Below are 14356 nucleotides of genomic sequence, written 5' to 3'. Positions count from 1 at the left end.
ATCCTACCATGCTTTAAATGATGCAACCTTAACTCCATTGGTTTCAAAATGTTTGAAACGTGGATTTTTTTCAGTGTTTAGCAGAGAATTACACATTTCTATAATGTTATAACTCTACGAGTACAACATTAATAGCGTTTCCTACCATAGAACCAGGCTGTAATAACGTTTCACATACTTTACCTATTATTTCTTGGCATCCATAGACTGTATTTGATTGACATCTTACTGTAATTGTAGGTTTCTGCAAGGAGGGAGATGTTTGTCATTTCTCCTGGTTCATGGAATGTGATTATTTTGCATTATTTCATCCAAGCTTCAACCTAAATGTATGGAATGAAATCTCATTATCCGGAGCCAGCGAGTCGTCCTATTGGCCCTTTCATCTGAAGGCAGTTGGTTTACTGCGAGTCGAAATAAGCATCATTCGGAGAATATGACTTTAGCTTCTACTACAGAGCGAGTTCCTCAATTATTATCCTTTTGTCTCGTCAGAGGAAGCAAAGTCTGTGCTGACGATAACAATCGCTCAGTCCCCTGATGAGGGCGATACCTTGTATTCAGACAGAGGCAGACTTCTTTGGGCTAAATGAAGACAATGCATTGGTCCTGCTCTATGAATGATGCATCCTGGCTTCTCGTGAAAAGCTTCTTTAGCTTTGGTTGTTCAAGCTCAGGTCCCTTCTTACCGTCGGAGCGCAGGTCTCATAATTACCGTTTGCTAAGTACCAGTAGGCCCGAAACAGATCCAAGATGCCACCTATTATTTCTACCCATCCATAATGATAGAGCTCTCTATTATGCTAATTAATAATAAATCTGCTCCCAGATCATATTAAGATACTGTAAGATAAAAGCACATAATGTGACATTATTAACCATCAGGCCAGTCCTCACATTATGTTTAAGTAAACTGCAGTCAAACATCCCCATCGGCTGAATAATCAGCCTTGTTGTGGTCACCATGAAAAAGATTTCTACACTTATATCAACCTCCTCCACCGTCAGTGCTTTTGTTCACTTTGTTTTATTCTCTATTTGTTACAGGTTACCCTTAAACCTCGCTGTATCATGTTCCTAACAAGCGATCGATACTTTAATAATTTGCTGCCTGTTACTTCCACTGCATTGCTTATTGTATTCGCTGGTTCGTTTGGTGCTACATGGCAGAGTAATCACTCTCAGATGACTCACCCTGTGGCGACTGTTTACTCCCAGTCCGTTCGCTGTCACTTGTGTGGATGTTGCCATAATCACGCTCGTCTCTGCAGACTATTCTGTGTGCACGTGCACGCACGCACACACACACCAGTATTAAATAGGTTTTAGGGTATATATGATATCTGCCGAACCTGTTTTAAGAAGCAGATTTGGTTCTGTGTTCCTGAGAACAGTTAATTACGTTTTGGTGACGATCCACAAGAGATCCTGGATTCTGGATCAGTTTGAAAATGTCGGTAACATTGCAGTCAATGGTCGGTTGATTATTGACCAATGTGTATGGACACAGTCATGTCAGGTGGGGGTCTCTATCTCACCAGCAAATTTCATCTGGAACGGATACAGAATGAGGTCAGGAAAAACTATAAACTTTTAACATTGAAAACCTCATTTACAGATTTTAAAAATGTGTTAAATACACATCAACTCTGATTCACTTTGACTTTCATGGTTGGTGTGTAAAGATACCAAGAACACTCTAGAACCTTTTGTTGATGATCCAGATCACCATGTGGACATGCAAATAAAATGATGAGGGGAATGAGCTGCTCGGCGGAGGTCTGCGCTCTCTGAGTGCTTTGGTAACTACCTGTATCACTTTATACTCTCTGATTTCATTTAAAACCTGAATTATGGACTAATCAAACAGTCACGCACAGAAAGACACAATCAGATAGATTGTGATAGAGATAGAGGAATTAAGGGAAGGTTTTAATTCAGACAGCAAATGAAATAAGAAGACAGACCTAATGACGGTTTTACTGTAGAGACAGAGCAGGACGCTTTGCATCACCAGAGAGCAGCTACCGGAGCAGACAGGAAATGATTCAGTCTCTAAACAATTTCATGGAAAATCATCATTCAACAGCAGAACAGATTATGTAAAAGAACATTTTACTCAAAGATCATGGCTAAAAATCTGTTAGGCCATATGAATGTCCTGTACCGAGGGAGCATAATGTACTCAGGCTTTTTGAGATATATATTACTCCAGTGTACCAATCTGAAAGGAGCTTTCTCTTCATTTGTTCTGAATTCCGGCTTAGAATCAGGGACTCCATATCTGAGGTTAACTTCTGCTTGTTGTTAACCATAAAACGATGAGAACGAGTTCAGAGGACCAATCTTTCTTACGGAAAACGGAGATGCACGTCAACCCAACGGATGGAGTACGGAGAGGGAATGGCACCAGAGAATTCCATCCTTCTCTTCTTTCTTTTATACCAGGAATCGACCACCGTTTTCACGATGCATGCCACTTTACAATATACTCAAGCTCAACACTTACTTTTTAATAAAATCATTTGTAAATGATCTGTTTTTACAGTTTTTTTACACTTAAATGCAGCATTTAAGTATGCAGCATTCCTTATCGCTTCTCTCCGTACATACCCTTTCTCCTCTTCCCAATCACCTTTCATTTAGTCTCTTTCTCTCAGCATCCCCTCTCTGAGCTACCTGCCTCTTTTATTTCCTCCAGATGAAGTGGATGAAACCATTGGAATGGTACAAATCATTCGTTGGCGTGGGTGATTTACTTTGTGTTCAACAGGTTGCTCCATTTCAGCATGAAGGTGCATTTTTCTGTGAAATAATCATTGCAGCTTCTAAAACTTGAACTTTTTACCAAAACTTCCTTCCTGGAATGTGCTCTTTATTCCAGAACTAAAATAAGAAGACGAGTGCGCACAATCTTGGTCTTGCGAAAAGCCAGTCTTCCTCTATTTACGCTGATTCTGTTTTTCTCTCGCCTGCCACAATGATGTGGGCATGAATGGAAAAATAGAATTGTTGCCATCTTGTAGAAACTTTCTCACATCAAATCATACCGTCGAATCAACTTGCCTCGCAGCCTCATGCACTACAGAGCAATCACACACTCCAACAGATCCAGAAGATATTTTGCATCAGACCCCTTGATGAGTGAATTAAATGCATATTTACAAGATATGATTATTTGAAAAAGCTTCCATTAAGTAAATGGAAAATTCCAACCTGGCTATTTCATGAAGATCTTTCCGTAACCGTTTGAGTTATCTTAACAGTCAGACAGACCATTCAATTAAATTCAATTGAGTTTTATTTCTATAGCGCCAGATCACAACATAAAGTCATCTCAAGGCTTTACAGAATTAGCGGGGAAAGACAGAACCCAACTTGACCCACAAGAGCAACGGAGGCAAGGAAAAACTTCCCTTTAACGGGCAGAAACCTTGGACAGAACCTAGGCTCATGGTGGACGGCCATCTGTCTGACCGGCTGGGTTGAGAGAGAGAGAGAGAGAATGGCAGGTTGGAGACGAGTCAAAAACAAGGAGATGGATAGGGAAGAGATAGCAAGACAGAGCAGGAGCAGACAAAAACAAAATGCTAATGCTAGCAACGTGGACATCAGTGGTGAGGGACACAGGTCCAAGTTCTGCAGCACCACGGACAGAAGGACCTGCAAGAGAAAGAGGGACAAACAGAGGGAGAGAGAGAACAAGACAGACAGACATATAAATGCCGGAAAAAACATAAGGAGGCATTTATTCATTTCTCAAATGTTCTGTTGTAATATTTTAAATGAACAGTATTTAAATGAAATTGGCTACTTGCGAGCCTTTCTGAGATAACCTTCTGTTATAGAGGCAGTCAAATTGTATTTTTCCCACAAACGTCCATCAGGTTCACCAGTTCAACTACTTCCTGAGAGAGTAATTTGTCCTGTCATAGATTGAAGCCTTTCTAACCTACTTGGCGTTTCTCCTGCAGGCACTACTGTCAGAACTGCGAGAGCGTGAGCACCTTGTGGTCAGCACTTTGGATCAAGCCCGGATGTTTCTGGCTGATCAGCCTATTGAGGGTCCCGGGGAGCCACGGAAGAACATGCAGCCCAAGATGGGTACATTTACTCTCTTCATGTATTTCCATGCCTTTATAATGATGTCAAGCTCACGATGACTGTACTTTTGGCTTGTCCCGTGAGGGACACCCTGCCCTTTGCACCGTCCTCCTCAACACCAGCCACTCTCATGTCCTCCCTCACTACGTCCATGTCTCTTCTCCTGGGTCGTCCTCTAGTCCTGTCCTTTGCATCGTCCTCCCCAACACCAGCCACTCTCATGTCCTCCCTCACTACGTCCATGTCTCTTCTCCTGGGTCGTCCTCTAGCCCGTCTAACATTCACTGTCTCATTTCTAATCCTGTCCAACCTGGTCACTCCCAAGGAGAACCTCAGCATCTTCATCTCCTCCACTCCATTAGTCTATCCATCACCATGACAAACAAAAAGGGGCCCAGAGCTGATCCCTGGTGCATCCCACCTCTACACTAAACTCCTGTTACTCCAACTGCACATTTCACGTCCTGTCCTGAACTATTCTGACATACTTCTCTGCCACTCCAGACTTCCTCATGCAGTACCGCAGTACCTCATGCAGTACCTCAGTACCTCATGCAGTACTACAGTACCTCATGCAGTACCACAGTTCCTCTCTGGACACCCTGTCCTAGGCTTTCTCTAGATCTACAAAGACACAACGCAGCTCCTTCTGACCTTCCTGTTCTTCTCCATTGCTAGCATCAACGCTAACGTTGCGTCTGTGGTACTCTTCATCAGCATGAAGCAATACTGCTGCTCACAAATACTCACTTCTGTCCTTAGTTTAGCCTCAAACACCTTTTCCCATAACCTCATCGTATCTCATCAGCTTTATCCTCTGTAGTTTCTACAACTCTGTTTGTCTCCCTTCTTCTTGAAGAACACCAGAACTCTTCTCCTCCGTTCCGATTACTTCATCAGCTACTCAGCTTTCATCACATTGTGTTTTAACTTACAGCAAGAATTTGAAGGCCACAGTTTGAATTGAGAAATTGTACTAGCAACGTCACTGTCGTTGAACTTCTCATTGGTGTTTTTCAATTTCTTATTACAAGAATCTTTCTGAGCTCAATCTACAGTTTCAGGTTTCATCATTCAGTAAATCTTAAAGCCTTTTGGTATTAAGTCAAATCAGACAGCCAAGCCTAAATGAATTGTATGACGGTAAGTTTGACAAACTTCCTGTTTGTTTGGAGGGACCGTTTAGGAAACGTCTAGCCGCTATAACAGCGCTTTAAACTGTATTTAGCGTGTGCGTGTCGTTGCGTCTCAGTCTTTGAAACACCATTCATTCAAATCTAAATGCTAATACCTAACAGGGCAGGGTAATATGCACTTGTTCAGCATTCCCTCTTTGTCTCTGTTGGTGGTGATGTCGTAGTTAACTCAGCACATTTCCCTTCATACTAGAACCTGACTGTGTAAATAATTAAACAGCCCAAGGGGTTGCGTCGGGGTGTGGCGAGCCTTCGCAGCAGATTCTGAGATTCGCTGTCTGTGATTTTGGTTCGGAATATCAAAGCGTCGCCATATTTTCTCAAAGCTGATTTCAGATCTGTGCTTGTTTCATCAGCAGCAATGGGATTTATGAGTCATGGAGCGATACAGTCTAAACTTTAATCCTATAATATACTTGACATGACATTGAATTTACTTTTTCAATGCCCCATTCTTTTTCAAAGACCGACTGCAGGTAGTCGTCGACTTACGACATGTGCGACTCGCAACAGTTCAACTTTACGACGGCACTCGTCTTGTTTTTTGTCTGTTTGTTTTTTGAGATGTTTTTACGATCTACCGGAAAGCGAGCGAGCCAATCGAGTGTGTGACAGTTCCTACGGTCTTTCCCGCGATGATCTCTTTCCACTCCAATATTTTCCGTATCATGATGCAGCATAATATACTCACGGTAATTTAACATGGGGAGACTAACAATTTACCAGTCGGCATATGACAAAACCCTCGGAACCAATTGTGGCCATAAGTCAACGACCCCCTGTCCTGTATCTGTATGAGGCTCTACCTCTTCTACTGGTAGGGTGTGAAATGATATCGGTTCTGCAGCCAACAGGTGGAGACAGTAATCCAAAGGATGCTCTTTATATTTAAAATTGGTGTCTGAGGGGCATTTGGCTTTTTTGCCCACTTTCCTCTGTCTGCATCATCCATGATTTGGTACAATTACGCTATAGCCTCACCTGCCCCGTCTTCCTCATTCCATCGGTCCTCTGTACTCCTCAAATGTCATCATCTCCTGAAAGTCTTTCTTTCCACCCTCACTTATTGAGTTCCCTTATTCGTTTTACAGGTAGTCATCGATTTACTACCGATATTTTCCAAGTCATGACTCAGCATAATATACTTAAGGTAATTTAACATGTGGCGTCTTGCGACCAAGTCAGCGTACGACAAAACCCTCGGATCCAATTGTCATAAGTCAACGACTACCTTTAATTGCTTTGGCCCTTTCCCTCCACCTCCTTCCTCATTTTGACTTTTGCTTATTTGCCTGATGTGATGTCAGAGAACATACAATTAAAGGAAAATACAAGAAGAGTTCAAATGCCCTAGAAGGCTTATTATTATGATTTTATTAATTCTTTGCAAATCCTAAAATGTAGCTCGACATCCTGAATGAATGAAAAACTCAAAATAACATTTACTGTTCTGAATAGTTATTCAGTTTAACTTAGAAGGATGTAAAAGACATGTTCCAGAGTCTGTAAACCTGTTCTGTAAGATTTCAGGGAAAAGTTTAACGGTCGAATCTGATCTGAAAATATCAGTAAAATGTATCTCTTTATTTATTATGAGTGTACATCATTTGAATACATTAATTAATGTTGAAGAGGTTCTCATTTATAATGATCTGATTTCTAACATTTCTATATTTAATCTTCGTATTGAAAGCAGCCTATACTGATGACTGGGACTGGCACTGAGACGAGATTACTTCACTTGTTTCTCTCTCCTTTCTCCTCCACCAGACCTCACCCCAGAGGAGAAGGCGCGAGGGTTGGCCCGTGCCATCCGCATGCAGACCGGCGAGGTGAGGGAGCGGTGGGAGCGCCTGAAGGGACACATGGGCGGCTGGCAGAGTCAGGTGGAGCAGGCCTTGGAGCGTCTCCAGGAGCTCCAGAGCTCCATGGACCAGCTGGACCTGCGACTGACCCAAGCGGAGGAGGTCAAAGGTTGCTGGCAGCCTGTGGGGGATCTGCTGATTGACTCCCTGCAGGACCACATCGCCAAGACCCTGGTGAGCCAGATACCCTTCACACTTCAGGACACCAAGCAAGGACTTCAGTTCCAATGCGCAGCTCCAAATGTGCTGTTTTTAACTTGATTGGTCTGGAAAGTCAATCTGTGTTTAACTGCTCATTTAGGATTTAAGTCAGTGCTGCCAGTCATCATTTGATTCAGTCTAGCCACTAATTGAAACACATCCATGCAGTAAGTGCATGAAATAAATTGGCCAACTCTCACCCAGTTTCCACACTCCTCTCTCTTTGGAAAACAAAATGCCAGATTTGATCACAAATGGAGAAATGGCAGCAATAAAAAAAAAGAATCAATAATGAGGAGACATGGAGGACAGAGGAGAGAAAGTAGCACCAACATTTGGTTTCATAATCAGAGACATCTTATTAACGTTATTTGCTGCACCGACTCACATTTCAGTGATTGTTTCTTTGTGACGGTGACAATTATGGTTCTTAAAATTCACACCATCCTGGCATCCACTTTGAATCTATCTGTCTATTAATAGATTTCCCTTCACCAGTGGGAGCCTTACACTCCAGTGTGTGACACACACTAAGTACGTTCTGTATGTATTAAGTTTATATTAGCAGCCACATTAGGATCTTTAAAAATAAATTACAGCTTTACAAAATCAATTTATTTCCACATAGAGAAAATAAACCCTCGACAAAAAAACATCAACAGAAGCGACGATGAATGTTTTGCACTGCAGGAACGCACAGATATTGTTAGTAAAAAAATAAAAGTAAAAACACCATCTTCATGATTATAAAGCTTTGTAAATGTTTATCACCCTACAACAACCTTAAACCTTCCTTCCAGGTCTTCCGAGAGGAGATTGTCCTGTTCCGTCAGGACGTTAGGAGCGTCAATGAGCTCGCTGCTGAGCTGACCCCACTGGACATCCAGCTGTCCTCTACTGCCTCCAGACAACTGGACCAGCTCAACATGAGATGGAAACTCCTACAGGTGCTCAAAGTCCTGCTGAAGAACCTACAGATGCATGAGGAGACACACACGTCCTTTTCTGCGTCTTCTCTTCCACAGTCTTGTCCACACTTGCCTAAATAATAAATCACTATGTCTTTATTCTCTTTCTTTCCTGTCTTCTTGTGTGGGTCCCCTCCCCGCTCTCTCTTTTTTCACCAAATGCATGGTGGTTTGACTTTTTCAGCCCAACTCGCAGGGGAATGGGAGTTACTCCTCCCCCTGCACCTGTGTCATTTGATAGCAGCACCGTTCTCACTGCGGCCCAGCATCGATGGACGTCGTTCTCTCAGAGCAGTCGCGCTCTCTGCTCTCGACGCACGGGAAGGTTTTTGGTCTGATCTGCTGTGGAACTGAGCGAGCGACTTTCTCATGGGAGAGCGTTTCAGCCCTGCAGGGAATGTCATGTGGAAGTGTCTTTACGAGAAAACAGGAAAGAGAAAAGTGATGCTGGCTGTGAGCTGAGGAGGGAAAGCCTGCATCTGTAATCTGTATAAGCACAGCAGCATTCCGGTGTACTTTCAGTGTCTCGTTGTTCTTCTTTCATTGAATTACACTGAATTAAACCTTCTGACTACTTTAAAGTTTTGTTTTTCATCCACTAACGGCAGTTTATGTCGTCGTTCCTACGTCTGCATTGAGATGGGACCGATTGTAGCCAGAAGTCGGTGATTGATGAGTTCTTGTAGCCTTGTGCTATCCCCCACCCCCCCATGCCCTATCCTGACGCCTGTTGGCCGGGAGCTTGACCGTAACTCAAATACCGAGTCAAACGAGAGCAGACTCAGTGAGATGAACGCTTTATTTTTGTCAGCCTGCAGGAAGGTGGACGCTTCACTGACGAGGCAGGTCTGACTATGGAGTTAAATGATTTGGTTTTCATATTGCCTTTTTGCCTACATTCATTCATTCATTCATTCATTTTAGTGTCATGAAGACAATCAGTGGGCAGTGATGTTCAGAGAATACTTAGATTTGTATTCATTCTTTCTGCTTCAGATGTGGCATCTCTCATTGGATATAAAGCTTGGGATCAGGGATAGTATTAATTTCAAAAGTACTGCAGCAAGTATTTTTGGTTTTCTTGCAGTTCATTAAGGAGAAACAGGAGAATGACGTGAAGGGAATTGTTCATTGCAGCAGATAATGTGATAATTAGTCTGTTGAGCTTGTGTTTGAGGGGCATTAACTAGGAGCAGCAGCAATACTACCCCCCCAACCCCCCATAACAGTGGCGGTGGCGGCCGATGACTCTCAGACTAAAGCACTGAGTGGTGATAACAACAGCGTGAATGACATTAGCTAGATGTGCCGCTGGGCAGACATGACTCACAACGTCGACACGGATTTAAGACCGCTTGCCTGTGAGAGGCGTGAATGACGGGATCACGTGAGCAGTACCATCAGAGAGAACAAGTTGTTTTGCACTGAGCCAGCTGTCTTTCTCCTCTTCATCATGCGTCACCATGCAGGTGGCAGTGGAGGACCGACTGAAGCTCCTGCAGGAAGCCCACAGAGACTTCGGCCCTTCCTCCCAACACTTCCTCTCCAGTGAGTAGAGCGCCAGCTGCTGAACACAGACGGAGACATTTCTGCTACTCGCTGACACTGTTTCACATCCCCATCTTCAGAATGCATCTGTGCATGCATCTGTGCATGCATTCGCTGCGTCTCTCCCCCACCCCTCACCTCTCTTTGACACACAAAGTTTACAGACGAGGCGTTTTACTCTTGAATAAAATGGGGCTTAATTACAGCACTAAGCTAATTCTCCTGTTTCGCCAGCTTCAGAGTCGTCATTAACGGAGAGGGTTAGAAACAAAGCGAACAATAACCGAAGCGGCCAGTCTGTGGCTCCTTGTTGCCCCCTGCCCAATAGGCTAATGGCCCTATAACCATAGAGCCTTTAGCCTGCGTTCTGCTCCACCTGCTTTGCTTTGTGGGCTGTCAGAAAGACAGACTAAGTGAGGTGTGTGTGATTCAGGCCATCAAGCCGTACCAATGGACAAATGTGCAAAGTGAGACCTGCAGAAAACTCTGCAACGCCACCAGACAAGTGCTGTGCATCTTCTCTCATCACCCCAGCAATAGAACACTATCTGCATCATCACACACTGGTTCTCATTACACTAGCAGCTTGATATTCCCTCGGGGATCAATAAAGTGCTGTGTCCTTATCGTGCCCTATCTATGTCGTACGTCTCCAGATCTCTCTTAATCTCCGTTTCTTACAGTCTTTTCATCTGAGTGTCGAACTGTGTCATGGAGGAGGGGATGTGGGAGGGGGATAAATCCAGCTGCATTTCTTCTCCGGATTGCTCTAGAGACTTTCTCAAGTCTTCTACTTGACTGCTTTTAACAGCGTCTGCTTGTCAGTATCTATTGTCCTATTTTGCTGTCCACAAACATGAATGTAAGCATGAGTGTATTTGTACCTCTAGTTTCCTTCTATGCCGTATTTCCACAGCAGGAATGATTCCATTGACTTTATTATTCGATGTCATGGCATTATTATGGAGCTGTTAGATATCAGATTTTTACAAGTCGACTACTCTACTGCATGGTTAAAGTGTGCAATGTTTATAAAGATGCTGCTTCCATAGAGTAACTCTATATTCTCTTATCTCTTCTCTCCCTCCCTCTGGGCAGCTTCTGTGCAGCTCCCCTGGCAACGTGCCGTTTCTCAGAATAAGGTTCCATATTACATCAAGTAAGTGGCAGGAGATTACTTTGATAGCCATCTTTGTGTCTGTGTAACTTGTATGCGTTCGTGTTTCTGTGTGTTGGATCGTGCATACTGGTGGGCTTTCGTATTGGAGCAGTGAGGTTGTTCGTGGCTCCTCCCCTTTATGGGTTGTCCCCGCAGCACAGTCCTACACTTGAGGGCTGTGGACACTCAAAGTGAACAGTTTCATTTTGTTTTATTTGACTAATGTTTTCATATCCTGCATATGCAGTATTTAAAAAGCTACATTTTGTGTGATTATTGATTGACCCATATCGGAAAAAATTATTTGGTTCAGGAGCGATTTATACTTGTATGTCGAGGTATTACTGTAATTGGAAGGAGTCAAAATGTAAGCAATTAAATACCGTTTTTTGGAAACATCCCACCTAAATCAATTTCCACAAAAAAAGCCACAATAAAATCTTCAGCCACGAGGATTAAAGTCGAGTCTTCTCTCAGTGGTAGGTTAAACGTACCACTGAGAGAAGACAACATAACATAAAACTGCTGATGCAGTTCTTGAAGCATGTTGAACATTTTATTTGGGGGATCAATATAAATTGTTTTCAAAAATTAAGATGGAGATAGAGAAAGTAGAATTTGGACAAAGAGACGTAGGCGGAGGGAGACCTTTGTCACTTTGTACAGCCTGACACGAGAGGGGTTAAAATGTGAAGAAAGGCAATGACTCAAAGAGCGTTTAACGTCACAATCAAAAGCACAGGGAACCTCCTTCCACACACACACTTGCACAAATGAAAAACATGTCCACAAGGGTAATCACTAGGGATGGGACGAGATCTCAGGTCGGGTAGTTAACCCCGGAGGAAGAAGCAGCTTTCGGCCCTGGGGAGGAGCGATCTCCCCGGTGTCCCCCAACCACGGTTAGGAGGCCAGAACCAGAAAGGTTTAACACTTGAAAAGAAATAATTTTATTTTGTTAAACCATTGCATTCAAGCATTTTATTTTGTTAAACCAGAAAACATCTCCGCTGTTTTTGCAGCAGGATTTAAAAAAATGAGCCTGTAGCTAAAGTTACTCTCCTGTTCGTGCTAACAGTTTAGATTGTTAATGTAATATTATTCAATATTCAATAATATTATTCATACTCGATCTCGTGAACTCAAGAGATGTCTCGTCTCGTGGAATTCGTGTGTCGTCCCACCCCAATCACACAAAAAAGAGCACACAGACATTCATATGCAAATACAAATCGAGATACACGACCTATTCTGGTCAAAGAACTGTTTACATGCAACCAAAGATGCCTTGAAAGGGTCGTCTCCTACATCGCTGCTGTTTCTGGAAAGTTCAAGAGAGTTTCCAGTAAAGACAAGATTCCCATAAACTTCAAACCTGGCAACACCCTGAGACAGATGCTGGTCCACCGGGAAGACAAAACACCAAGACACAAACAAAGCGATGTCGTGTACAGTCTGCTGTCCAGTGAAGAATGCAGAGACTTGTACATCGGGGAGACCAAACAACCGCTTCCCAGGCGTCTGGCTCAACACAGGAGAGACAACTCATCAGGACCTGAAAGAAACGGGACACTCCTCTGAGGACAGTCATGTCCAGGCTTTATCCAGGGAAGAGACGTGGTTTGAGAGAGGAGTTAAAGAAGCCATTTTGGTAAACCTGGGGAAGCCATCCCTGAACAGAGGAGGAGGATTAAGACACCATTTATCAGTAATACACAATGCAGTATTGACTTCTGTCCCCAAAACCCACAGCACCCAGCCACACCTCAACGAAACAGCTCACCTGGGGGTGGGGGGACAATGACCCTCCCCTTATGGATGCAAATAGCTCCTGGGTATTCTTTAGTGATGATGATAATGATGATGAATATATTTATTAGATAGAACGTTAGAGTACAAGTACAGTCATACAGTAGCATGTATTACAGTACAAGTACAGTCATACAGTAGCATGTATTACAGTACAAGTACAGTCAAACAGTAGCATGTATTACAGTACAAGTACAGTCACACAGTAGCATGTATTACAGTACAAGTACAGTCACACAGTAGCATGTATTACAGTACAAGTACCGTCAAACAGTAGCATGTATTAGAGTACAAGTACAGTCACACAGTAGCATGTATTACAGAACAAGTACCGTCAAACAGTAGCATGTATTACAGTACAAGTACCGTCAAACAGTAGCATGTATTACAGTACAAGTACAGTCACACAGTAGCATGTATTACAGTACAAGTACAGTCAAACAGTAGCATGTATTACAGTACAAGTACAGTCACACAGTAGTATGTATTACAGTACAAGTACAGTCACACAGTAGCACGTATTACAGTACAAGTACAGTCAAACATCCTGTCTAAGAGGAGCATTTCTAAAAAGCCCTTGCGGTCTTGTTTCCGTTGAAAGTCCTTCGTACATAAATCATCCACAATTAACAATACAAATAAAAATAAACCAATATTCGATAACTCAGGTTTTAATGACTCCGGGGAGCATTAGCATCCATTAAGGGAATGCTAATGCTCCCGGGGAGTCTGATTGCCTTGGTGGTTTCAGTCCTTTCTTTGTTTTCTCCCAACAGGATTATAAATATGGGCTCTCTAGCAGTCATTTAGAATCCTCCTGGATGAAGGTGAAGCGTCTTTGATGTAACTCGAACAAGTCCAGTTGATTCTTCGTTTTGTGCTCTTCGGGATTGACCACGACATGAATGACTGAATACACAGACAATATTAGATGACTTTTTGTGAGCTTTTTTTACAGGTTAAAACTCGATGCCGTGATATTTACTGTAGGTTTCATGATGTGAGAGAGTGTGTGTGTGTGTGTGTGTGTGTGTGTGTGTGCGTGTCTGTTGATCCCTACTTGTCTCTCTTGTGTTATGCCTTGAACGTTTTCTTCCAGTATGTGTGTACTTAGACATCAGTGGTGCCTGTCCAGTTTGTGGTTCATCTTCTGTGTTTGTGCCCCCCCCCCCCCCCCCCCCCCATCTAATGACTGCCCTCTGCTGTTGATTTTCAGTCACCAAACACAGACTACCTGCTGGGACCATCCAAAGATGACGGAGCTGTACCAGTCGCTCGGTAAGAAACACACACACAACTATAATGGTGGATTTTCTTTTGTTTAGACAAAAGTAATACTTGAGTTGTTTGTTTTTCACACCTGACAGTTTCGACTGACGGCTGCAGTCCTCACAGGCGTCACCTGACGTGCTGCTGATGTGTTATCAGCTGTTTGTCAGAGAGTCAGAGAGTCTGACAAAAATAATGTTCTACTTTTGTCACCTTTATTGATATGGAGCATGTAGA

At 43.0% G+C, this 14356-nt stretch overlaps 1 protein-coding gene across 1 annotated transcript in view; it reads left to right on the top strand.

Moving 5' to 3' along the window:
• The window catches only part of utrn (utrophin), a gene marked incomplete at its 5' end in the record, with an annotated part of 116757 nt that overhangs the window by 61197 nt on the left and 41204 nt on the right, over positions 1–14356 (top strand). The window contains 6 exons of the mRNA XM_068757979.1: positions 3975–4104; positions 7071–7339; positions 8167–8313; positions 9804–9882; positions 10981–11041; positions 14067–14128. Of these exons, the coding sequence (XP_068614080.1) occupies positions 3975–4104; positions 7071–7339; positions 8167–8313; positions 9804–9882; positions 10981–11041; positions 14067–14128 (748 nt within the window). The remainder of the gene's footprint in view (positions 1–3974; positions 4105–7070; positions 7340–8166; positions 8314–9803; positions 9883–10980; positions 11042–14066; positions 14129–14356) is intronic.

Source organism: Brachionichthys hirsutus, unplaced genomic scaffold (genome assembly GCF_040956055.1).
Source record: "Brachionichthys hirsutus isolate HB-005 unplaced genomic scaffold, CSIRO-AGI_Bhir_v1 contig_387, whole genome shotgun sequence".
Taxonomy (NCBI): Eukaryota; Metazoa; Chordata; class Actinopteri; order Lophiiformes; family Brachionichthyidae; genus Brachionichthys; species Brachionichthys hirsutus.
The sequence above is the reverse complement of the archived record's forward strand: the minus strand, read 5'-3'. Positions and strand labels throughout refer to the sequence as shown.